The sequence below is a fragment of the Gossypium arboreum genome, chromosome 8, assembly GCF_025698485.1.
Source record: "Gossypium arboreum isolate Shixiya-1 chromosome 8, ASM2569848v2, whole genome shotgun sequence".
Classification (NCBI taxonomy): Eukaryota; Viridiplantae; Streptophyta; class Magnoliopsida; order Malvales; family Malvaceae; genus Gossypium; species Gossypium arboreum.
The window spans coordinates 1,999,015-2,026,666 of record NC_069077.1 but is presented as its reverse complement, the minus strand read 5'-3'; the positions used below and the strand labels follow the sequence as shown (position 1 = coordinate 2,026,666).

The 27,652-nt window shown below is 27.7% G+C and overlaps 2 protein-coding genes across 2 annotated transcripts; both read right to left on the bottom strand.

Annotated features, from left to right (window-relative positions):
• Positions 1 to 9,824: 9,824 nt before the first annotated feature.
• LOC108469865 (protein SOMBRERO) lies at positions 9,825 to 11,822 on the bottom strand. Its single transcript, XM_017770940.2, has 4 exons — positions 11,598 to 11,822; positions 11,080 to 11,259; positions 10,728 to 10,999; positions 9,825 to 10,637 (listed from the first exon to the last, which is right to left on the bottom strand). The coding sequence occupies exons 2-4, from the start codon at positions 11,246 to 11,248 to the stop codon at positions 10,056 to 10,058; spliced, it is 1,023 nt and encodes a 340-aa protein (XP_017626429.1). The 5' UTR covers positions 11,249 to 11,259; positions 11,598 to 11,822; the 3' UTR covers positions 9,825 to 10,055.
• Positions 11,823 to 18,637: 6,815 nt separating this feature from the next.
• LOC108469864 (E3 ubiquitin-protein ligase RGLG4-like) lies at positions 18,638 to 27,444 on the bottom strand. The gene is made up of 11 exons (XM_017770939.2): positions 27,093 to 27,444; positions 23,208 to 23,292; positions 22,498 to 22,638; positions 22,003 to 22,116; positions 21,121 to 21,218; positions 20,931 to 21,010; positions 20,491 to 20,596; positions 20,260 to 20,387; positions 19,415 to 19,541; positions 19,265 to 19,321; positions 18,638 to 18,961 (listed from the first exon to the last, which is right to left on the bottom strand). Exons 1-11 carry the CDS (start codon positions 27,306 to 27,308, stop codon positions 18,878 to 18,880), a joined length of 1,236 nt encoding a protein of 411 aa, XP_017626428.1. The 5' UTR covers positions 27,309 to 27,444; the 3' UTR covers positions 18,638 to 18,877.
• Positions 27,445 to 27,652: the final 208 nt, after the last annotated feature.

Genomic DNA, 27,652 nt, shown 5'->3' with positions numbered 1-27,652 from the left:
CTGTAAGAGCTCACAAACTAACAAAAAAAAAGAAATCATATGTCCCTCTCAAAAGGTAGGGTGGGGACACTTAGCCAAGCCGTCCATACTTTATTTTTTCTTCAATATCAATACAAAGATTATACCAGTATTTCAAGATGGTTAAACAGTGATCTATTCTTAAGGTTATGCCAATGACATGTGTTTATCCTTGTACCTTCGTGTGGCTTCAGCAATCTACATAGTCTCCAAACTCACAATATTCCCCATTCAACTCTTTGCAGTCGTAACTCACAATAAGAGCCCACCATCATAGTGCTATTAGTCGCAACTTACACCCTTTTTCCCCATCACTTATCCACATTTTTTTTTTGTCATCGTCAATCTAAGATTATTGTTCTACCGATTATCAATTTTGTATAATAATAGTCTTAGGATATGAAAGATTCAAATGAATTTGTTATTATCCTTATCCTGTATTTTAAATTGTCTTCGAAAACTAAATTAATTAATTTTGGAGATAACCTTTTATGTTTGATACTCATAGGTAATTTGATCCTTTCATCAAAACATCTCAAATAAGCTAAAAGGTGTGGCACAGTACCTACATTTGCTTATACATTTTGGTCTTGAATTTCCTTATATTAACTTAGACTAGTTGTCTCGAGCAAGGACTTGTGGTTAATATGAGTTAAGAACATTTATGATATGTCCTTTCATATCACTTGTGGTGATGGATCCCTTTGGATCACTCCACCACCTTTATATGCCTTATATTATACCCAAAACATCCTACCTTAAGCATTTATTATTATAAGCCCGTTTCGTGATGAATCAAAGTATAAGATTACTAACACATGAGAGTTTTTCATAAACACTAGAGTGAAATATCAAATGGATCTCTTATAACAGGTCATGTTTAGCGTGCTTATTCTCGTAACAAAGACCAACATGTTATGCTTAAGTATCCCATATTTCAACTTATAAGATCAGTTGTATACATCCCCATGTATGGAGGGTTAACAAATGTCGACCTCTGAGCATTATCGATGTCTTATCTTGATAATACGATGATCAAGAACATTTTAAGAATCACAACTTTGATGCATAAAAATCTCATAATTGTAACTCCTTATTAATATCATATGTGTTCTAGGATTTTATCTAAACAAGTTCCAAACATCACTAACTTTAACAATTTACTCATGGATAAATAAATGTCTCAAATTTATACTTTACAAAAAAAATGTTAACTCAAAATTCTAAATAGAGATTACAAGCTAATCATGATTGACTTGTAGGATTTACACTAATATTTCATTACTAGCTAACGAAGCAAACAACTCGAGCCTTGTAAGCATTATGTTTCTTCAGCCTCTTATATTGTTTTTTAATATAACAAGACTCATCGACTTGACTAATCCAAAATAATTTCAAACAATTTAACTCGATTCTATCAAACAGCCACCCCTTATTTCAATTCTAATAAAATTCAAAACTCAAAACATTATTTTTATCCAAATATTATTTTCAAAGTCTCAAAATTATCCCTCTTCTAACTATAAGATCTAGAAATATATATTATATACATATGTCTTAATATAAACCTTTTATGTCGTGGTTACCAATAAAAAAAAACAAACTTGTAGTTGAAGGATAGCAAAATATATTAACAATGGAAGTGTAAAGAATGATAAAGCATTGGAGACACAATTAAATTAAGACAAAAAAAAAACAAAATATTATTCAATTGTTAGAATGAGTATCATAATCTTTCATGACCTAAACAATATGGATTGATACTTTTATTGCTTTTGCATGACGGTGGCATATAGCATGTGCCTCTCCTACTATCCTTCTCTACGTACATTATAACACTTGGATTTTGCTTGGGGACCAAAACCTTTTCTTTGCTTTTAAATATATAAAATATTATATAGTTTGATGATCTAGTGGTCCATAATTTAATCTTATATATATATATGTTCATCATTACATATATAAAGAATATGAGTGATATAAAATTTAAATTGATATATAAGATCAACGAACAACAATATGATCACTTTAGCTGTGACTTCGTCGAGCTGCATCGTCTATTGTGTGTTCAAGTTTTTTATTATGACAAGTTGAACGAATAATAACCATTGCTTTCTTTATTGGATAAATTAAACAATTAAAATTATATTTACTTATTTTTTAGCTTTATCTACTAATTAGTTTTAACCTTTTTTAACAAATTTTATTAATTTCAATTTTTCAAGTGGACTGAGTTGGATTGGGTTCGAGTTATGCTTAATATAGTATTGATATATTTTATATTTGTCAAAGTCTGAGACAAAATATGAACATTAAATTTTGCTCAAATCTAACTTAAACCAAGATTAAACCCACTCATATTATTCTTTTTTACAAAAGTTTATGCTATTTTTCAATTTAATTTAATATTTTAATATAGTTTTTAATATTTAAAATTTAATATTATATACAATTATAGATTTAATATACATACGATATAAATTACTTAATAAATAAAATAAACAAAATAAAATAATATATTTCATAAAATAAATTAGACTTAAACTTTACAAAGAAAGAATTTAATTCATATTTTAAACGAGACTATTTTTTTATTTTTTCATATAAATTTTTATCTAAATTCTCTTTAATTCCAATTTTAAAAACAATTCAACCCTGTAAATAACAACATTTCTAAACTTACTTTTAGGGGATTTCATAGCCAACTTACTGTAGAATTCCCAAATTTATGACTAAAAAATAAAAGCATGCTAAAAAAGATGATATAAATTGTCTTATATATGATTAAAAGAAGGGTTTTGATACTTTTAAGCTCATCATTGTAAAGATTCAAATTTGAAAAGATCACCCAAATTTATGCAAACTTAAATACTATACATAATCTTTTACCTTCAATTCAAAATTAAAAAAATTATATTTAAATTTTAATTAATATTAATTCCAGATTTATTTTTAGAATTTTTTTCTTATTTTAAAAACTTATTATGCATAAATAAGCAAGAAACATTAGGAAGATATTTTAATGAATTTATATATATTTCTTTAAGTTTTTTGTATTCTTTGCTTTTCTTTTCTAAAAGAAAAAGAACACTTTATCATTCAATAGGTGAGGATTCAATGTATGGACCCACCATCTATATGAAGAAATCTACCTGGAACTGACACACCATCATATTTTGCTTTCTCTTTTTGTATTTATTATTATTTTTCTACTTTTAATTATTTTCTTGTTATATTGTTAAATTAATATTTGTTAAACTACTTTTCTTTATGTGGCAAAAAAAAAAAAACTTTTCTTTATTGTTATTTTTAAAATTTTATTTTAGTTGTGTTGTGTAGAGTATATGTTAGTGGAGCCTTTGTTTCTTTTTCTTAAATATCATTTTCATTTGGGTAAAAGACATTCCAACCTCTTTAAATCATTACAAACCTAAAATCTTTGACTGCCCTTTCTCTCTCTTACACGTCGGATCGGTAGAGTTGACTCATTTTATTTAAACTCGAATTCGATTTAAATTAATTTTAAGTTTTAAAAAAATAAAAAAAAAAATCAAATTTAAGAAAATTTAAACTCAAAATTAACTTGATTTAAAACCCAAATTCTACCTATTCTGATCCGATTAAGGGTAGGGAAGGGCAAGCGCTTTGGCCCCCGTTATAGGATGGTATAATTTCGCTTTTAGTGCTTAACTAATGTAAGTGGTTTAATTTAATTTTTTTAGTTGTTTAAATAAAAAATTGTAATTTTGACCCTTTCAAAAGTTAAAAATTAAATTTAAGTTATTTTTTAAAACAAAATTTTAGTTTTAGACATCTAATTTTTAATTTTATCTTGAATTTTTCATTATATAATTTTTAATATCAACTCTGATAGGAATTCAAGACCACTCCAATCTAAGCCAAAGCCCACAGCCTAATGGCCTTAGCCCCTCAAGGGAAAAATGATAAAATTACTTTATAATCTCTTTAGAAAATTTAAGATTATATATTACTAAAATAATAAAATTACATTTTGATTTTTTTTCTCTATTGACAAGTAAAATTATAAGAGTAATATATGGATATTGCCTGTTAAAAAAACAATTTTTTTAACCCTATTTAGGGATTAAAAAAAGAAAGAAAGAAAATTCACTGATAACCAACCAAACAACTTAATAGAATATGAAAAATTACAAGGATTGAGGAAGAATAGGACGGGTAAAGCCTAAAAGTGAGTGCAGATATATTCAAAAAATATATAGTATTGATTTGATGTCACCGCGACAAGCAGTATATTCAACAATAGGTTTCTTCTTCTTTTTTATTAAATCGATTGCTTTTACATATATAATAATGGCTTTTTGCAGTTTTTACACCTCAACTATGACACATGAGGCTGAGTTTTTGCAGTGTTTGCCATTTACTTTGTTGTTTTTGTGAGTTTGAAGGCTTTATTTTCCTTTCTATTTTAAACATTTCTTCACCACCCCTCTTGCATGCATGCACGCACACATATATAATTTCTAGGGGTCTTAAAAAATAAATATCAACCCATATATATTAACATTCAGGGGCGAAGTTAATAATTTTATCTGAGACGTCCAAAAAATGGTTATAAAATTTTGTATTAAATTTTTTTTATTTAATCAAAGGTTAAAAAATTAAAATTTTAAAAGGGACTATAAAGCAATTTTTTTAAGGGAGGTAAGGCCCTTGCTTGCCCCTTTTGATTACATAAGATAAAATTATAAGTTCTTTTAGAGAGCAAAGTTAAAAATTTTGGAGGGCCCAAATTAAAATGGATTAAATTTTATTATTAATTTATTTTCTGAATAATTAATTAGAGGGACTCTAGAGAAATTTTCCTATTTAATAAGGGGCCCATGGCTTAATTGAATAAAATTATTAGGCTTAATTGAATAGTGAAGAAGGGGCTTTCGATTTTGCATAAAGAGATTCGGAGCCTAGCTATCTCTTCTTTTTCTCCAATCGAATCCAAAATGGCAGCCGCTCCAAAATTATTTATTTATTTTTTTAGAAAAAGTAAACTATGGAGGGATACGCACATTCATATATTTTTTAATTAAATTGAGCGATGAGATTTTGGATAAGTGAAGTTTCAAGTTTAAATTTTAAATAATCGGTTTGGTAAATTTATATTAAATAATAATCAATAAAAAATAACAACGATAGCTAAATATATGATAATTTGAATTACAGATTCAATCATTAAAGGTTTAGATTTTAAAATTATCATTTGTTATAGACTCAATGTAGATGCGAATATCTCGAATATCTATTATTAAATCCGCATTGCTTATTAGAATGACTATAATGATTATAGATTCGGGTTTAGATATCCAAACTTATTGATTACAAAAATATTTTTATTTTATTTTATATATATAAATAGAATTTTAATAATTTCAATTCAGATTTTTATGGACTACGATATCTGAAAAATAATTAAAAATTTTAAATTTTTTTCAGATTTAAATATCCAACGAATAATAGTATTTAATTTGGATTTAAACAGTAACACTCACATCATTTATAAACATAATTAAATATTTAAATATATTTATGAATTCAAATTCAAATAATTAAAAAATATATATCCGACGGACTGCAATCATTAATTTCAACTTATTTTGGTGTTAAATACACATAGAGAGAGTTGTAAAGCCATGAAACCTTTCACACGATCATAAGAGTTGTGATGATAAAAGCAAAGACAAAACCCAGCAAAGAGGAAAGAAAAAGGCATCATAGGAGATATTGTAGACTGGCAGTTGTCTCAGGCTCTCTGCACCATTTTTTGTTCCAAAATGTCGGCTTCATTAACTTCCATTTCTGTTTATTATACACACAAAAGATTTATTAGAAAAAGAAAAGGACAATGTGGAGATTCTTATTGCTTAGTATTTGTTGGATGACATGTTGCTTTCATGCTGGTTTTGCCCCCATCCATGTCTCCTCTGCATTTCATATATAAAAAGTTGTTTCTTCTCGTCAAGTATTGTATGCGATGGTTAGATACAGCACTGATGGAGAGGTAAATATAAACTTCGAATATGAAGAACATTAATAAAAAAAAAAGTAAACTATATTAACATTCACCCTATTATTAATAAATTTTTTTGATCACTCAACTATAAAAAATTATAAAATAATTACTCAATTATTAGTAAATTTTTTTTGGTCACTAGTTGGCTAATGGTGACTGTTTTTAAATTGATATAATAGTAACTTTAACCCTCAATATTTATACATTGTGTCAATTTTATCTTGATTCTAAAAAATCTAACCCTCAATATTTACGCATAGTGTAATTTGATCTTTTTTTGTAATTTTACTTTTACGTATGACCCTTTCACCTAAAAAATTCAAAAAACAAACTTATTAGCTAATTTTGATTGAAAATATACAAAAATAAAAATAAAAGCACTAAAAATTCAAGATAATAATTTTTATCTTCTCTCATTCTTTTAAAATTAAGTCTCAATGTCACAAAGAAAAACAAAACTAAAAACAAAAAAAAATTACACAATGTGTAAATGTTGAGGGTTAATTTTTTAGAATCAAGACTAAATTGACATAATTTAAAAATGTTGAGGGTTAAAGTTTCTATTATGTCAATTTTAAAACTACCACCATTAGCTCACTAGTGACCAAAAAGTCAAAATTGAATAGTTAAGTAACCATTTTTAATTTTTATAATTAAATGATCAAAATAAAATATACTAATAGTTTGTAACTACGAGTGTAGTTTATCCCAAAAACAAAAGTTATTTCTTCTCTTAGCTCTTCTAGTTATTATTATTATTATTATTATTATATTTTTGTATGTATATAAGTTTTAATAATCTATATAAATTTTAAAATTTATTAATTGATACATTAAGTAAAATATATATTTTAAAATGCAATTAAAACATTATGAAATTTAGGATTAATTATGGGATTAAATTTGTAAGATAAATTGTTTTAAGATGGAGCCGCCACTAATACTTTTATTTTGGCCTCCCGATTTTGACACACAAAAATATATAAAATTATACACTATCAATGAATTAAAGTATGGCACATTATTAAACATTAAATTAAGTGGATTTATTTTTAAAATAAATTAATGATGTACCATTATACACTTATCAGTGTATCAATAACTTATATATGAACCATTTATTAGTCAATAAATAATAATCAATTAATATATGACCTTTCTTAAATTATTTAATTTAATTTTTAATTTAAAAATTTAAAAATATAGACTTAAATTAAAAATTAGTTTTGTGCACCTAGCTCAAGTGCCTATATTCACTTGCCCATTAAGATAGCTGATTCTCACATGGCCCACTACAACTTAGCAAACTTCTATTAATTAAAGAGTTTTATTTTTATTTGAGACCTAACAGAATTTTTTTATCTTGGGCCAAGGGACTTAGCTATAAATCCAAAGAAATTCAGCCCAATAATAGTAAATAATTAAAATAGGGTTTGGTTAATTTAATTAAATAAATTAACAGAAACAGCCTAATTAAGAATAACCCAATCTTAAAGATTATTTTAAGTCCAAGCACATGAAGGAATAATTACGATGAAAGTTAAACAGTCTTCAAAGAAAGTTTGTGGAGAGCATATATATACATCCAAAAATAATTACAAGAAAGGTTCAATTATGCTCCCAGCTTCTATATTCTTCATGCATTTAAATTTTAATCCTTCTATTTTTGTGATTTAATAATTGAAGTCCAATTGATAGCATCATCAAAAAATTTCGTTATATTAAATAATGAGATACTTTTAAAATAAGAAATTTTACTCACACGGTTAATGTTACGCATGCGGAAAATAAAATTATTTGAATGTGGGATTGTAAAGTTTTCGATTCTAGACTTAGTGTTATAAGGTTTTTTAGCTTTGTTTCAGAGAAGAATATTAAATGTCCATACTTTTTTTTTATTTATTTACATGGCTTCCATGTAAGTTTTAAATTGGCCAAGTGAGCAACTTTTTTTATTTTAAAAATACCACATAATTCAATTTAATAAAAAAAATTAATAGTCTTATCAATTGAGCTTCAATTCTTACATCAAAAGAATAAAGAGACTAAAATCCTGAAATTAAAAATAGTGGAAGTAAATTTTAAATGTGCGGACAATACAAGGACGATGACTAAATTCTTTTAGACTTCAAGTGCTAAAATAGCTCAGCTAAATCTTTTAATTATTTTTAAATGATATATTTTGTGTCCAAAGTCAAGATATTTAAAGGAATCCAAATAATAAAATTTGTCAAAAATATTCTTCATGCTACTTTTGCTCCAACTCTTCCACCTACATTAGGGATGACAACAAGGGTGGATATTGTTAAATCCTCCACTATTGTACCATAGTGAGCACGCTTTACTCCACTATGAATGTATAATTCAGTAAATTATTACCATCTTTATGTATGTTGGATGCATTCATCCTCATCCCAGTTTATTCCGTTATTATTTTTTTACCTTTTTAATAGTTATATATGTAAAAGGATGAAATAATAATTTCATATAGTGGAGCGGGGTGAGGTGGGGCGGGGCGAATAATTACCATAATCGCTTCATATCACTTTCTAAAGGAAAAAATTTCACCCACCCTGCATTCATTCTTTTAAAAATTCTATTTCATTCGAAACGGATCGATTCCAAATCTATCAAAAGGTTCGGGTTTTTCCATTCTTAACCTAAACCAATGAGATAATTGAGCACTAAAATAGTATAAAATTCAAAAAAAATACAAATAAGTTGAATTTATATTTCTGTAAACTATTACTTAATTTATTAATAATGTAGTCTTAAAATAATTCACTAACAACCTTTACCGAAAACATTTGTAATCGTTTAGACTAGTAAGAAGTTGCACACACTAAAAGATAAAATGTGAATGTGATGAGCAGACATGATGGACCAGATTGTAATTGAAAATTGCAAACCTTTTTCCAATGTGGTAATTGGGATTTGTAAGGGAACCATTTGAAATAAAAACATCTAATTATAGTTTTAGTCCCTTTATAAAGTTGAATTTAGGATTTAATATTCTCTTCATTTTAGTTCCTCATAATTTGATTCATTTATTTTTATAATCCAATAAGTAAGTCCAAATTGTTAACAATGTCATAAATTTGGATCTATGAAAAATATTATAAAAATAAAAGACAAATTAAATCAATTTAAAGCAGAAAGATTAAATCTCAGATTTAAATATAATATGACTATAGCAAAATTAGCACCGAAACTATAACAGGGTCGACTTCATTTGTATATTGTTCTTTATGAGTATAGTATCGTTACACCACGAAAATATATAATCACTCAATTAATTTTAGCATAAGTGATGAGGAATTGAAAAAAATCAAGTGAAAGAAATCTTACTTGAAATTCATGATACCATGCCCTCGAAGCTTGCTGTAAGCAATAGTAGTGTGTTTAACAATAGGAGAGAAAGCTTTCAAGTAATCACTGGTCAAACCATCAACAAGTTTAATATTGTTCCTGATCGGAGATTTGTCTCTTAATTCTGGCAAAAACCTTAGTAGGTTTACAGAGTGAACGTGACTTAGAAATTAGTTCAAATAGTAGCATTCTCCCTCACTTATATACCAAAAGTCATAAGGTCGAGGTGACTCTAAACTAATTCAAATAGTAGCAATCTCCCTCACTTATATAGCATAAGTCATAAGGTCGAGGTCAAATCCAGTCATATACAAACTCTTCTGTTTTGATGATCTCACCTATCCAACCATCTAGGATACAAAACCACAAAGTACACCCCACAACAATTGCCTTTAGTTTGCATGAACATGCTTGTATATAATTTGTTTTTTCTTACTTAAAAAGGAAAAAAAATTGGCACTTGGCACAGTACAATTCAAAGTCAGATTGATGACAAAAAAAAAAAAAATACAAATTCAACTACTAAACAGAGATTTGAAAAGAGTGTCTTTTGCCACTTCGTAAGATGATTTTTTTTTTTTAAAAGCAACATTGTATGTGAAAATAGATCTAAAATTCTAAGCTACTTTGAAAATTTCAGACCCTCAGCTGTCTCACAACCTGGGTATTGAAATGGGAATTTTTGTGAAGAACTTCCCACATGATCAAGTTGCAACGAAGGGATATATTTAGCTTGAGATTGATGATGATGATGATGATGATGATGGTCCAAGCTCATAGGATGATTCGTTAAAAGCTTATCCAAGAACGACCATTCACCATTGTATCTTATCTGATCTTGCTGCATCAGTCCACCGCCACCACCGCCTCCGCCGCCACCGCTGCTCGAGGTTAGCCTCAATAAGTTTTGAGAGCATTCTACATCCATGGAGTTCAAAGAGAGTGGGGATATAAAAGAAGAAGCAGCAACAGCCGATGATTCAGGGCTGAATAACTGTGGTAAATGCATGGATCCATCGAAGGAATAATCATACAATGTATGTAAATGATTATTATTAGGCCTTGGTTCCATTTGATGAGCTGATAATGAAGCAATATTCTTCATGTGATTATAATTATTATCTTCTTGATTAAAATCTGCTTGAAAATTACCCCTAATAAGATTCTTCTTCTTGAAAACCCTACAGACAACCCATCCATCTTCCTGCATATAGCAAAAAAGCCACAAAATCTTATGTTAAATTATTGTTTTACAGACAATTTTTCATCGTTAAATCGAGTCTTTTTTTATTACCTGAACATCGGAATCGTCATCGTCTAGACGATATTCATGCATGATCCAATCGGTTTTTTGGCCATGAGGTGCACGTCCGGTGTAGAAAACTAGGGTTTTCCTCATGCCGATTTTCTTGGAGTTACTAAGATGGATGGCTTTGTCCCTTCCGGTAGCTTTCCAAAACCCGGCCGTGGTTGCTCGATTAGTTCGAGTTCCGGTCGGGTACTTTTTATCCTTGTGGCTGAAAAAATACCATTCGTTTTGAGGACCTGATCCGATTCGACATTTATCTGTGATTCATTAATCATCAGCATTAGTAAATAAAATTAATTGGGGTTTTTAAGAGGTTTATCACATGTGATGAACTAACCTTTGAGATCCCACGGTTCGAGTTTATTAAGATCGACCTCTCGAATAACATCGAGGTCGATCGCTTCATACGAAACTTTCTTCCTTAAGTAATAGTAGAGAAGCTCCTCATCTGTTGGGTGAAATCTAAAACCTGGTGGAACTGAAAGCTGCCCATTTCCAGCCATCATTTTATTGATATCTGCAACAACAATATTTTACACATACTCTTAACTAATATATCTATTGTAAGGGTTTAAACTGCTGACAAGAGAAAAAAAAAATAGACATATTTGTTGTCCATTGACAATGAAAAGAACTGTTCTTTTGTGTTCTTTTTTTTTTTGACTTCATATATGATTGAATTAATATGAAGAAGCTGAAAAAGAACAACAACAAACAAAACCCTACATGACAGCATGCATGCATGCAGATATGAAATAAAAATCCAGTTTCAACATGGAAAGCTATATAGTTTATAGTGACACAAAGAGATAAAAGAAAAAAAAAAGTACAGGAAAAGGGAACTAAAAAGCAAACCTTTTTTTTTTTTTGTTGGAAGGGTGTGAATGAAGGTGATAAAGAACAGTACAAATGAAACAAGACAAATAAAACTGGGTTATGATGAACAAAAAGAGAGATGAGATTGTAAGAGAGAGAGAGAGAGAGAGAGAGAGAGAAATTAATTGTAGATATCTTAGCTTGAAGGGCACGATGTTTAGGGTTTTTATTAATATAGAGAGAGATGGAGAATGTGAATATATATGAGACAACCGAGGATGGGCTGGCTGGGGGTCCTGAAATAAATAATATATACATCTTTTATGCTTCAATTAATTAAGAATGTGTTACCAAGACTTTTGGGTTTAATTTAAATTTGGGTGTTTTCCTTTTTCCAATGTTTGGAATTTAGTCATTCTACATGGATTAACATAGCTAATTTATAGTCACGCAAGACTTTCACTATGTTTTTTTTTAAATAATGTTGATATATTACAATCTAAGATTCAGAAATGAAAATCTTACAATCCCATATTCAACATTTTTTGTGATCAAAATAGTAGAATACAAATTTGGTCCATAGACATTAGCCTTGGACAAAGCCTGAATACCACTATTGAAAATTGTGCCCTAATCGAGCAAATATCCGCACATTGGTTTCCCATTCCGTAAATACGACTGAGTGAGGCTATTTTGTATTTAGACATAAAAGAATTGCAATCATTAACATGTGTAGAAAGAAAGGTATTATTAGAATAAGCATTTTTAATGATTTTAACCATAATTTCACCATCATTTCAATCTCCAAATGAGAAATATTCAACAATTCTTTTTTGCTTATTTAGCCTTTGTACATAATCCAATTTAACTGAAGCCCTTAGAGTGACTTCCACTATAAAAGGTCTAAAATATATATTAAAAAATATAGGGACTGAAACCCAAATTAAACCAAAATCATGTATATTAATTCAAGTATGAAGTATGGAATAGAGGGTTGGGGCCTATGTCGTTGAACGGGGGACCTTATTCCTCAAAATCGCCTCATAAAAATGAGTAAAATCAGCACAACTGTCAATTGATTACTATTAAACTTATATTAATTAATTAATAATTCTCTCTTTATTGATAAAATTATATTAATTATTTTATTTATTTATTTATTTCACATAACACGTACAGTTCACCTATACCTGACCTGAGCAAAATTTCAACAAAGGAATGAAAATAAATTCCCTTTCACCAATTATATATAAGCACACAATATTCTTAATTTTATACTTAATTAAAAATAATTCAAAATTATTAATACTAAAACAGCTTAATCGTATTATAATAAATAGATTTTAGACAACAAAGTTTCAAAATTAAAATTAAAAACCATTCATTATATAGCAATGATTGGCTTAAGATTGTTAATATAAATATTAATTTTAGATAAAATGTATTTAAGATAAAATTTTGTGTAATTTTCATAACTATGTATATATAATATATACAGATAATTATAGTACGTAGAATCCTTGATTGTATTTTATATTTTTATATATATTAATATATTATATGTATATCACATGGCATGGCATGGAATTCAGTGCCTGGCGTAGAATAAGCCTTTTTCGAGTTATTAAATCAAATTAATTAATTAAAAATAATTTTTATTGGGATACTCAGTTGTTATTGCTCATTACCTTGCAAAGAATCACTGGGGATTAACTTTAACCGCTCATCATTATTATTAATTAAAAATTCCGGTGTTCGATAATCACATCCAACTTAATTTAATTTCGGAATTAAAACTTGATTTTTAGTTATGAGATGCCCTAATTTGAGTTGAATCTAATTTTAATATAGCATTGTTTGAATTGGATTTGAATAGGGAATTGGTTCGAGTATCTATTCGGAAAGTAATTTTGAATTGATTAATTTAAGAATCGATACAAATTAGTTGAATTAAATTTTTAATATTTAATGATTTATTTAGTCAAATCGACCACTAATTCAACTACTAGTTCACGAAAATGTTTTTAGAAAAATTATTTGTCAAAATTGATAAATAATATTTTTTTCATTTGGATAAAGACTTAATTTTGGAAAATTTTGATCTTAGGAGAGTTGGATCAAATCTTAATTATTTCTTATTTATTAATTTATTTATAAAATATTAATATTTTTTTTCTATTTTATTAATTTTGAATGCTTATTACTATGCTTGTTACTATTAGAAATATAATACAAACATAAGTTCTAACAACTACAAAGTAGATACTAAGTAAAGTGAACAAAAAATCGAACAGAGCTTGACAAAATTCTTCCATAGAAAACACGAATATTGTGATTGAAAACCACACATTGTAAATGTGTATTGTGAGATTTGAATTTTGGTGACCGAAGATTTAACAAACAATAATAAACCCTCGTTAGCTTTTCAATTTTTCTATTGAAAGAATAATAAACATAAAGTTTTTGACCAAACCAAAAAAATTGAAGTACAAATCGACCCGATCTAATCCGACCTAACTCGATTGGTGTTAGATTAAGAGTAAATTAGATTAGTGTGAAAAATGAAGCACAAAATACAATGTGAGCGTGAAATGGATTGACTATAAAATAAAATTACAAAAAATAAATATCGAGACAATTATAGTAGAATTATAAATACAAGATTGAGCAACAAAAAAGAAAAATCCAACCAATAAAAGTAAAACAGACGAGGAATCAGATAGAATCACACAAAAATTATCCATGATAAACACACAAATTAAGACTAAATACTTAAGCATTGCAAATGTACATGGCAAGACTCGAAACCCGATGCTTGAAAATTTAGAATCTCAACCTTTACCAACGACGACAATGCTTCATTATTTTTTTTCAATTTCATAAATTGAACTGATAAAATTAAACTTTTGAAATGAATTAAAAAATCAAACCACAAATAAATTTAATCCGATTTGATCCGATTAGGTTAATATTAGATTAAAGGTAAATTAGATTAGTGTGAAAAATGTAGCACACAATCCCATATGAGTGTGACGATGGGGTTGACTATTAAAATAAAAGAAAAAAAGAAAAAAGCAAAACAAAGGGATTCTCACGCAACCTTTGCAAAGCAGAGAGATTAAAGAGCGAATGGTCAAACACGGTGGCTGAAAATCCTCCTTTAATCTCCCTATAAACACCACACTTTTTCTCTTCTTCAGGGCCTCATTATTTGTTTGCTTATATATAAAACATATTGGCCGCATGTTGCGTTCCGTTCCGTTCCGTTGCCTTCACGGACATACCATCACTGCCACTTTATTAATGTAAGCAAAATGGAAGATGCCTTTTTGGCTTTAGTTTTGGCTTAGTAAATCACTAGAGAATCCTATGCTTACCCCACCTATATTATTCATAATTTGTGTATATATCTATATGGGTAAAATAAAAAAAAGCTATTTATTTCCTCTCAACTTCGAAACTGAACAAATTGTTTTATCTAAAAAAAATCGAAATAATTTAGTCTCTTTCAATTTCAAAAGTAACTATAGACAATTAATTACGGCGCCAATATTTTCTATCAATTCTACATAATTTTAATTGATACAGTAACAAATTTAGCCTTAAACGTTTACACATTTTGTAAAATTGGCCATGCTTGAAAAAATTTTGCTTGCAACATTTGAGTAAATTTGTAAATGATGAGGCTAAATTTATTAATTTTTTTTAAAATCAAGAACAAATTGATAAAATATGTAAACATTGAAGGCTAAATTTGTTATTATACCAATTAAAATTATGTACAACTAATGGAAGACATTAACTTTATGATTAGTTGTTTTTAGTTGCTCACTTTCAAAATTGATAGGGATTAAACTACTCCATTTTTTAGAGGGATCAATTTGCTCAATTTAAAAATTAGAGGGATTGAAGAGGTATTTTACCTATTAGGTTTAAAGTATTATACATGTTTCTTTCTTCATATAATATTTGTGTAATTTGTTAATGAGGATAAATCAAAACTATACATGAACTTTAATTTTTTGCAATTATAAGCATTAAACTTTTATTTTGGTTAAAATGTATACATAAAATTTTAATTTTAATTAAATTGTACATATTTAAAGAAATGAATACATTAATTTGTTTTTATATTATATAAGTATAATTATTTGTGCATGTAACATATAAACACGAATAATTATATCAATAATGATGTTGGTTGTTTTTGAAAATTGAATCAAATAAAAATGTCATATATAAAATTACACAAAATCAGTTTTATTGTATAACATTAAACATTGAACCAAAGTTTATTTATGGTTTTAAGATTTATCCCATTGTTAATGTCATATAGAATAATTGTTAAAACCATAATAAATTTAAGGGATAAAGTAACATTTAGTGCTCTTACTTGATAACTTTTTTCAATTTGATCCTTGAATTTTTTTGGAGTCCGCATTAGTCTTAGAGTTTGACAACTTTCTACAATTCGGTGCGTTAACCTGATCATTAAGATGAAATTATCATCACATAAATTTTAAATTTTTTTATATAAAATTTAAAAATGCAAAAATAAAGAAATTTTAAAATTTGTTTAGAATTTTCAAGTGATGATGTAGCATTATATCAAGTGTCACATCATCTCACTTTAATGGAATCTAAATTTAGGGATCAAATAAAGAAAATTGTCAAGTTTCAAGATTAATGAGGATACAAAAAAGTTCAAGAACCAAGGTAGAAAAATCTACCAAGTTCAGGGACTAAATGGTTCTTTATCTCCAAAATTTATGTAAAACTTAATCTATCAATATTCGTCATGTCATATTATCAAAAATAACCCCTAAAATTTGATAATTTTTTCCAATTTGATCTTTAAATTTTTCTTGGTCAACATTAATTCTGAAACTTGACGATTTTCTTATTTTGATCCTTAATTTGGATTCCATTAATGTATGATGACATGATACAATTTTTAATATCTATAGTTACTAAGTTCCTACTTTATTAGATAACTACAACCTATCTAACAATAACCTTATTATATCATCTTATTAAATCACTTTTAATAACATATTGTTATTTGAATGGATTTTAATAACATATAATTATATATGACATCCATTAATCTAAAAATTTTAATTTAATATTTTTCATATTATGTTAATAATCATATAAACCTTATTGCTTATTTTTTTCTTAATTTCTTAGTAAATGCCCTTTGTTGTACCCTCATAAAATAGCTGGTTTTACTTTTAATGTTAATTAAAATATTGTTAAATGATTTATTTATTTGTTAACCAAAGTATTAATATTGAAAGTGCAATCTCTTTAAATTACAATTTAGTCGTCAATGCCAATAAAATAATTTGCATTGTTTTCGACAAAAAGTTGAACAATTTTCTTCAAAATAATTATGTTTGTGAACTCCTAAAAAAATAAAATATGGATGGAGATCCTAAAAAACTGCTTTTTCCATCAAGCCCAAGAAGCATGGAAGGATCCATACCATTTTTCTCATTCCCATATCTATATCTAATATTTATAGGATTTTTTTTTTCTATTCATTTGTTCCCTCCAACACAAGCTTTTCTAAAATCTAAGTTGTGTCCAATTATGACAGCTAAAAAATGTTTTTTCTATGGTGATGTCTAGAGGTGTTTATTGTATGGTGGGGTTTTAATTCGATTTGAGTCGAGTTGGAGGTGTTTAGTTCGTTTTATTGTTTAAAAAAATTATATGTATATTTGTTGACCGTTGGATTAATATGTAGAAAAAATGAATAAGAGTTAAAGATGGAAGAGTTTTCTGGTGAAAGAGTTAAGAGGTTAAAAAAGTAAAAATGTACGCAAGAGAGTGTGAGTTGTTTGTATGGATCGTCTTATAGTAGGTGATAGGCTTAGCTACGTGCCTTGAAGTTATTAATAAAAAAGTCTGATTTGATCCTTCTAGCAATGACAGTGATGTTACGTCTTAGGATGACATGTCTTAGGACGACTGGTAATCAATGACTCTGAACAGACTGAGCTCCCACGTGGATCTCACATAGACATAGACTTAGCAAATATGTATGGTATTTGAGGTTTGCAAGTTAATTCAAGGTTCTCCAGTCGACATGCTAAATATGTGTAGTTCATTGGAATGTTTAGCTCCATTGGCAGACATATGCTGGATATGTTATGAGGTCTGTAATGTGAAGTACAACAATATTATAATTAAATTTAAATAAAAAATTAAATAGTAAAACCCATTTGAATGAACTGGATCGGGTCGAAATAAACTCAAAATCAAACTTAAACATAAACCTAAAATTATTTTTAGAGTCGAACCTAGATTTAGCTCGATCCATGAACACATGTTTTGTTGAAAAATTTTATATGCTATTTCGTTATTGGATAATTACATGTGTTAACCCAACAATGACCTTGGGTTAGACGAAGCCTAGGCCTTTTTTAGATTTTTGAGTTTGTTTGGTTTGATAGAAAATACCAATAGAAAATAAATAGGCACTCAAAACAAGTATATGTTCGAGCATTATTGACCAACTTCTTATCAATTTCGATTCATTATCAATATGAACAATTATTCAGCAGATTTGAATGACTAGAATATAACAAAAAAAAAAGAATAAAAAATTTATTTGAAACATATCGAATGAACAATTTCTATTTTATATACTAGCAATATTTAAATAGAATTCAAAGAAAATGAATGCAATAAAACAGAAAAAGGTTTAATTTTGACTATTGCTATTCCTAATTAGAAAGATTATGACGATATATTTTTGAAAAATTTTAAAATTGTACATGAATTTTAATTTAATATGTAATTTAATATATAAATTTTGATTTAGTGCAATTATACAAATGAATTATTTACATATACAATAAATATAATGATGTTATGCCAATCATTGTGTTAATAATTTGCGAAAATTGAATCAAATCAAAATTTCATGTATAAAATTACTTACAATCAAAATTCATATGTAAAATTACATACGAAACCAAAATTCATATATAATTTTGAAATTTATCCCTAGATTCAAAGCACATGGAAATAGTAATAGGCAAATAAGAAAAGCAAAAGGGAGTAAGGGATTATTCAAACCTAGACTTTTTCTTCACATTTTAATTTGTACAATTTAATAGGTTTAAATTACCTTAGCACTAAGTTATTTTTGGTACATAAAACGAGGGAACACATGAAAATGTTTCTTACAGAGCACTTACTAAGATTGTTAGTGAGATTCGAATCAGAATCATGATATGAGAGTTATGTTAAACACATAAAAGAATTTCCCTTCACACAATATGTACAAAAAGTCGTAAATAAGGAAATCAAGCAAACAACCTCAGACGATTGGTAATCCTTTGGCGGCATATCGGACAGTTTGACACCCTTGACCCACATTCTCTACAAGTCTACAACAACAACAACAATATTATTATTGTTTATCATTTTTGAGGTCAAAATACAATTTAATCATTTACTTACTTATAATTTTATAAAATATAAAGGACCAATAAAATAATTTTTTCATTTTAGGAGGGACCTGCCACCTCCCCTGGCCCTTGCCAGGCTCCAATCAACTTAATACTCACATATATTTGGATTGATTACATAAGTGATTTAATTGACAAATCAATCCACTTATGATAATAATTAAACCATGCAAAACATATGTTAAAGGAAATAATGGGAACAAAAATAAAAATGTAACTCACCATATGTCCACAACCAAAGGCCAAGTCCTTAGCACTCGTAAGGCAAATTGGGCATGCCTACATTTGTGTTTACCGACAATGAAGAACAATATTTTACACCACACAAATATCAAATCAGTAATCTTTTAATGAGCAACATTTGGAACATACCTGGGTTCGATCATCTAATGCCGGTGATGATGAGACGGTGGTCGGTACAGGCTCCGACCGAGCAGCAGCATGGTACGGAGCTGGTGGAGGACGTGGAACCACTTTCTTTGCTTTCCCAGTTCGGTGTCTCATTTATTTAAATGCAATTAAATAATAAGTAATCATAAGTTAAAGAATTTATCGATGATAAAATCGCATGAAAATCCAAATAATCATTCTCAATCAATAATAAATGAACATTTGAACGAAAGTAGTTAATAGTGTTATTAAATTGGATCTTTTACTATTGAGAGAATCAAATATTGCCAAATTAAAGTAGGGGATTAGCCAATAAGGCTTTGGTGTTGTTTGTAAATGATGAGACCCTAGAACCTTGAGCTTCCCGGTTCTAAAATTTCACAATCAGGGACGAAGTTAGGATTTTGGTATTGAGGGGCCAAATAAAAATTTAAAAGTTTAGGATAAAAAATAAACAAATTGTTTAAAAGGGGTTTAAATTGAATACTTTGTAACTAAAAGGAATTAAAGTTAATATTATACCACTTAGCTATTGGGGTCAAGACCACTATCTACCACCTCTGCCTATGCCCTGCCCACAATGTGAAAATTACCCATGGTTTATTTTTTAGTATTAGGAAGGCATCATTCACGTGTGTTATGTGTCTTTTACGATTCATAAAAGTTTTCAAAGTTTATAATTAACTCTTGTAATAATGTAATCTTCAGGGTTCAAACCTGAATTTTCTTTAAAAAGTATTAAGTGTTTAATCACCGCATGCATCACTTATTTGTATTACAAATCATACAAAAAGGAAAAGAGCTTAGCATATATATATATAACTCACCCGAGAATACCAAGTTCCATCACTGCCTTGTATTGGAAAGGGATCTCCATGAGAGCAGCAAGTGCAAAAGCAGCTTCTTTTTCATCTGGACTTGTGTTTTTCGACATTATCTCTGTGAAGTTAACGAACTGTATATGTATATGTATATGTACAAGACACAAACCAACTAGTTTAGATTTCCATTATTTCATGCATGTCCTCAAGTTTCCGCTACTAATACACCACAAATACCTGAAAATTGTCGAAGTCACGTGCAGGGATCTTATCATCAAATTTCTTCATATCTTCCCATGGTCCATCGCCAACCCCAACCAGTACAATCGACAGTGGGTGTGAGCTGAATAAAACATGTTCTAAAGTCAGCTCAGTATATGATAATTTGGTTTGAAAGCAATCAAAAATAAAAACACAAATACATGTGGGAGCAACTACAAAGTGTAATATCAAATTATTACATTATAAACGATTAAGAACTGAGATAATTTAGAATCAAACAATTCCAGCACAATCAGATTAAGAAATAAAACAATTCAAACTAGAATTGATAAACTGAAATGAAATTTATACATAACAGCAACACATGATGGGGCTCAAGGATGTACACATATAATTGCACACGGTGGATATAATAGAGAAACTCGAAATACCAATAAATCGAATAAGTCGTATACCTTGCATTAACAATGGAATTGATTGTCTTCTCTTCTTGTGGACTCAATTCATTGTCACTTGTATTAACACTTCGTGTGACCTTCATAATCAAACACCAAAAAGAAAAACAAATTCTAAGAGACGTCAATTGAAAGCAAAAATTGTTACCACAAAGGAGAAAAAAAAATGGCAGGTATTGGGATATAGGACCTGGCCATCTGCAATGATAACCAGCACATGGAATTGGCCACCACTGCTTTCCACTATGTCAATGGCAGCATCAATTACAGGTGCATATGATGTTGGCCCTACGAGCATGGGACAAACATAACATAAAATGCTCAAAGGCTTTAGCTTTCACACAAATATTAACCATTCATGGTATAATGAAAAAACAAGTCTAATCATCCAATTAAGAAGTTAGTTACTTTAATTTGTCATAATTTACTAAGATGTTAGTTCAATTGGATAATACTGTTAAGTCCTATTGTTAAATTACTGATTTGGAAATCTCCAGTTTGACAGTTTATATGCAAGAAATCAACAAAAATAAAAAGTTAAACAATTTACATGGAGCATATTAGCAAACATTAGCAGTTTATGTGTTTTACTTACAAATGGACTAACATTTTAGTCTTTCAAAGTACAAGGATCAAATTCTAATGAACTAAAGTTGAGAGACTAACATCTCAGTTTTTGTACAAGGATGGAATTCACAAGTAGACCCATAAAAACAATATTATAGGTCAAATTATGATTTTAATCTCTTTACTATACATCGGATTTACGTCGGCATTTTAATTAGAATAGTTAATGTTTGGATTAACTAATGAGATTATAAAATTAGAGAATTAAATTATGTCAACTTAAAGTACAAGGATGCTAATTGGGTCTTAATTCAGTTGGCATCATTGTTGTTGCGAGAACTTAAAAGACTTGAGTTTAAACACATTTAAATCTATAATATTCTCCACTTTAAGAATTAGGAGCGTAAATTAGGCACTAAATCCGAATTTGAATATAATAGAAACATCAAAACTAAAATTTAACCAGGTGTTATATTAGTTATGACCAACTTGTAGAGATGCCTACCAGATAATCTCAAGTTTGGGACTATCTTCTTGTAACAGTCCAAAACTTCTTCAAAACCATGGCAAGATGAGTGATCACTGTGAAAGCTAAACACTTCATCATCATGAGTAGTTGCTGTGACAATGATTGCAACAAAAAGAAAAAGTTGATAAATCAAATTAAGAAATAAAAAGGCACAGGTTGAAATTAAGAAAAGGGTTAACGTAATTTTTGGTCCTTGAATTTAGCAGCTAGGTCCACTTTGATACCTATACATTTTTTGGTTTATTTTGGTACCTGAACTTAACTATTAGATCTATTTTGATCCTAAACTTGGAAAGTTGGATGATGTTGCATGATCTCAAACTGCTGCATCATCAATTCTTTTACAAAATTCAAGTCCAAATTTATATATCAAAATGAACTCAATTACCAAGTTTAAGGGCCAAAAATTATATTAACCATTAAAAAATTAATAAACTTCTGTGTCGTGGGCACAAGTATACATGACATTACCATCACCAAAACCTAAGCAAGGTATCAAATTGTCGTCGTCGAATGGAGCTAGAGTTTTCCCGATTATGGAGATGGCTTTCTCATATGGATTTGGTGCAGCACCAATTGCATGTAAGCTCCGGTTATTGAATGATACTTGGCCTTCAATAAAATAAATAAATAAATGAATCTAACAAGAGAGGGACCTATTTGAAAAAAAGTACACAAATAAGAACCCTTTGCTAGTAAATATCTATCTTCAAATTCACTGGGGTTGTTAATTGAATTGGTGGAAAATTCATCAGTCAAATTCTGGTTTTGGTCCTTTTACTATGTTGAAATTTGAGACCACTTTACTTTTATATTGTATGGCCTTTACTTTTATATTGCTGAAATTATTAATTTTCATAAGGGCCAAAAATTCAAATTTTCCTTTTAACAAAAGGCTACAAAGGTTTAAATTAAATGTTTTAATTTCTTGTATGTCCTAAATAGCAAATCTTCCATTTAGCCAAAGCAGGACAAACAAGGACCGAAACTACCCAACTTTAGCATTTCAGCTAAAACAGATAACGATTTGAACTAGTTAGTGACATCATAAAAAAAATAGAAGAACTAAACTATTACAAATTAAAGCACATGGAACTGGATGTTAAATTTGAATTTTATAAAGGGACCAAAATTCCTCTTTATGTTGGTTGGTTAGGTGATGTAGATATATATATATGTACCTGTCCATTCATTGCTTTTGGTGAAATCGATGCCGATTAAGAGATTAGATGATTCAAGACCAGAACTTCTTAATGCTGCTGTAACCTGAAAAAAACAAGTATTTATCTTCTTCATGTTGGAGTGTTTGAGAGTAAGTGGTAGATTTTTATATGGGTAGTATTTTTTTTTTTTTGGGTGTAGTGCACCTGTGTGGTGTAGTAAGTATTTATCATATGTGTATTAGGGTGGGTTTAAATAGGTGGTGGAGCGTGGTGTGTTTAGCTTATCTTTTGTCTCACGTTACAGTATTATTATAATATTTAATTTCACTGTCACCATTATTTTTACACTAAACACAGATAAACGCATCATCCATCTAAACCCACCCTTAATGTGATATTGTTGTGATCAAAATGATCTTCTCAAGCTGGCAACACTTTCACCAAATCTCATCTTTGTTGAAGCTACCGTTTAAGATATATTATTACGAAGATTTGAGTTGGGTTAAAACATCTGATTGGTTTGATTGATTCAACAAGAAGATATAATTTGATTTTCGAAAATTTATTTCATTTTTTATTTTTTAAAATAATTGATTTTAACCTCTCCTAAAATTAAAAAATTCAATTTAGAGCTTTTAACATTTGATTAAATGGATTTATTTTAATTTTAGCTTTTAAATAATTAATAATTTAATTTAAGTATTTTTAGCTTTGCCATCTCCAAATTTTTATCTCATCCCAGCCCCAATTTAAAAATAAATTAAAAAGTATTAATTTTAAAATAAATTTTAAAATGTATTAATTGGAAAAAAAGTTGTGATTTATGTAGAAATGTGCAACGATTTACATAATTCAATATTTGAAAAACAACTGGGACCACTTAAGAGATGCCATGATGAAGAAATTAAAGACCAACAGTTCTTAGTCAATGAACCTCGTGGCTTATAAGAGTGGAGTAAGAAATTTTATTTAGAAGATGGAGATAAAAAGAAATTTTATTTAGAAGATGGAGATAAAAAATAACTTTTGAAGGGTTAAATTTAGAAAGGATTAAATTAAATTATTAATTTTTAGAGGAATAAAAAATTCTTATTCAAGTAAGAATTAAAGGGTTTAAATAGAATAATTTAATATTTAAGAGGGGCTAAAGGGAAATTTTTTTGTTTAACCAATGGGGGTCAAAGCCCTTATCTGCTCCTGTCAACTATGCCCTAGATGGTACGGATCATGTATTACATAGAATATTTTAATTTTAATTAAATTTTATTATTAGTTTCAATATTTATAAATATTGTGAATTTAATTTCTATATTTTAATTTGATCATTTTTAGTCTTTATATTTTTTAAAATTTAAAATTTCAGCCCTCACCAAACAATAACAGTTAAATTTATTAAGTTAAATTCTACTATCAAACGCCTAATGTCGTGTTAGCTTGTTATTCGTGCCAATCTTAAAAATTTAAAATTCAAAAAAAAAAAAAGAACTTAGAATCCAATTGTCGAATATATACTAAATCTACAACTGTATCACAGTATAATACTAGTAATTGAATTCAACCAAACAAATTTAACTACTACTATTTGAGTCGAACTAAAATTTTAAAATTTAAAAAAATAAAGAAAATTGATCAATTCAAAAATACAAAACTAAAATCGATCAAATTAAAGTACAAAAACTAAATCTACAATTTTAAAAAGTATAAGGACCTTTAATTTTCAATTTGATTCAGTTTGATTTAAATTCAAATTAAATATGAAATCTTTTATTTAAATTTAATTCTACAAATATATAAAATTAGATATAAATTAATATTTTAAAAATATATTAACATTAAAAAGGTACTGTCTAACCTATTCATACAGAAAATAATATATGAGTATCTAACTTTCTTAAAAGCCATAAAAAGAAAACGTGTTTCAGTGGGCGAGAAAACGCGTTTTAATCCACTAACAGATCCATGTGAATAACATAATGAATATATGTGGGTAGGAGTGATAGCAATTAAATGATTTTATATATATATTTTAAAAATTTTATAAGCGTAAATTTAAATTTTTAATTATTTGTTTTATGTAAAAAAAATTTAATGGTTAAATTAACACATATGTAAGTAAATCTCTCTCTATATAAATAAATATATATATATATATATATATACATAAAGGTTAGTATTTGGTATGCCCAATATATTTTTTCCACAAACAAGTCTTAAAAATTGTATACTAAATATTCTCTTTATGAAAGATTTATTTTATTATTTTTAGTTTTTATATTTTATAAATTTTAAATTTTAATTTAAATGATGGTTATTAAATTTATTAATTAAAATAAAATAATTTTTTGTGAGTAACAATTGAAATTTTAAAATTTTAAAAAGTATAAAACTAAAATAATCAAATTATAATGTAAATGTTAAATTTAGAATATATTAATAATAAAATTGGGCATTTTTAACTGTAATTTGGTGATCTCTTACTTGGGTACTTTTTCAAGTAAATATATATTAAATTTAAGATTTTGTAATTTTTTATTTTGATTTTTAAGATTTTTTTTTGTGGTGTTAGACCATTGAAGAATGAAGATATATTAACCCTAAAAATAGTTTATCTCTATTTAATCTAACTTTTATTTTATATTTCATTATTATTTTAATTTTTCGTAATTAGAAAGTTTTAGCTTTTTATGTGATGGTGGGTACCAAACTTTTAAATGGGGCAAACATTCATTAATAACTTTCAAAAAGAAAAAAATGTTGATGCCAGTCACTTTAGCATTGTTTTTTTTTTTTATTCACATCAGATTTGGACAATTTTTTTTCTTATCTTTTGATTAAAAAAAAGTGTCAGAAAATTGACAGATATTTTCAACACATTTGGTATTAAGATTAGGATATTTAAAATGGTTTTATTTTTAGTTTAATGATAAATTTAGTCACTAACATTTACATATTTTATTAAAATAATTTTAATTGTATTTTTAAGTCTTTTTAACTATCAATCTTTGTATTTTTTCTAACAAATTTAATTAAAATACCCATTAACAAATATGAAAAAGTAGATTATCTAAAAAAATTAATTTTAAATAAACGTATAAAAATTAAAAATTATAATTAGAGCTATTTTGATAAAATATATAAAAATTAGTGACCAAATTTATCCTTTAAGTCTTTCATCGTCTGGGAAAAATATCAAAGAAATCTTATGAAAAGTTGATGTTGAGATTTTGTTAGTAGGCGAAAAACACTATCATTTTGTGAAGCTTTTATGACTTTTGGTGAATGCGGGAGACAAGCCTTAAAAATAAAATTAAATACAAGCATTCCAAGTCCAATACCGAATTTGTTGAGGTTTTCATTAGCACAAATCTTCTCTTTTCAACAAGTGATTGGGATATTTGTGGTTGGTTTAATTCTTAAATTTTATCACTCGCCTTTCATTTACAACCATAAAAAGTTCACTCTTTACCCATGAAATTAAATTCATCAAAAGTAAATGTTCAAATTTTCTTAATGGGTGAAAGATGTTTCTATGCTACGAACCCCGATAAAATCCAATACAATTATTCAATATTAAACCTATTAACACCTATGGATGAGGCACTAAATTAGATTTAATTTTCCCTCAACGCTTATTTAAAAATCTAATTCTATTCAACTTCAAATTTCAGTGGAAAGGAATGTTATAAAAAGGAGGGAGATATTTCATGACTAAAATGTAATCTTTTTAATTTACCCTTCTTAATTTACCCTAAAAATAAAGATATAGTTGACTATAACAATGGCAACAAAAAAACAGACGACTTGCCCTAATCTTAAACTCTTTTTTTTTTCTTTTTTGCAGCAAAAAAAAATATATATATATTTTATTAAGAAAAAAACCCAGAAAAAAGAAGACGAAAGAACCTGGTGAAGGGTTGAGAAATTATCATCAATAAACCCATATTTAGCCTTCGCAGATAGCTTTGAAACACTGTTGCTTGAATTCCCAATCGACATGGTTGTTGAGTGATTGCTTGAATTTGTTCCTTTTGATGCTTTATCTATTGATCTATTCGCACTTGCCTGCTGCTGCTGCTGCTGCTGATTTTTCAGTTTCTGGATACAAATAAAATTACCCATCTGATCATCTTTTCTTTTTCTTCAAGTTGAGTTTGAATCAAGAAAGAAAAAAAAGAATATACGTTTAGATGAGAATCTTGTAAAGCTAAACTATATGTATGGAAGACAGGTTTACCTCATTTTTATTTTTTAAATATTTGTTTTTTCTCTCTATGGCCCAATAGCAGCCTTTAGGGCTTGGCAGGGAGATATTTGTAATTTTCATAAAATTCGAATTCTAATTTGAATTTGTAGATTTGTTTTGAAATTTAAATTTTAAAATTGAATCTGAATTAATTTATTGAATAATTAAGGATATTATTGTTAATGCAAGAGTATATGAATTGAATATGTTAAAATATATT

Bases quoted from the DNA above. Each gene is read 5' to 3' on its own strand.
- LOC108469865 (XM_017770940.2), bottom strand. From the start codon at position 11,248: ATGATGGCTGGAAATGGGCAGCTTTCAGTTCCACCAGGTTTTAGATTT. The intron at 11,000-11,079 runs GTTAGTTCATCA...AATGAATCACAG, and splicing joins CGAACCGTGGGATCTCAAAG to ATAAATGTCGAATCGGATCA. The intron at 10,638-10,727 runs GTAATAAAAAAA...TGCTATATGCAG, and splicing joins ATGACGATTCCGATGTTCAG to GAAGATGGATGGGTTGTCTG.
- LOC108469864 (XM_017770939.2), bottom strand. From the start codon at position 27,308: ATGGGTAATTTTATTTGTATCCAGAAACTGAAAAATCAGCAGCAGCAG. The intron at 21,011-21,120 runs GTCCTATATCCC...TTGATTATGAAG, and splicing joins TTATCATTGCAGATGGCCAG to GTCACACGAAGTGTTAATAC. The intron at 20,597-20,930 runs GTATACGACTTA...TGTTTTATTCAG, and splicing joins AATTCCATTGTTAATGCAAG to CTCACACCCACTGTCGATTG.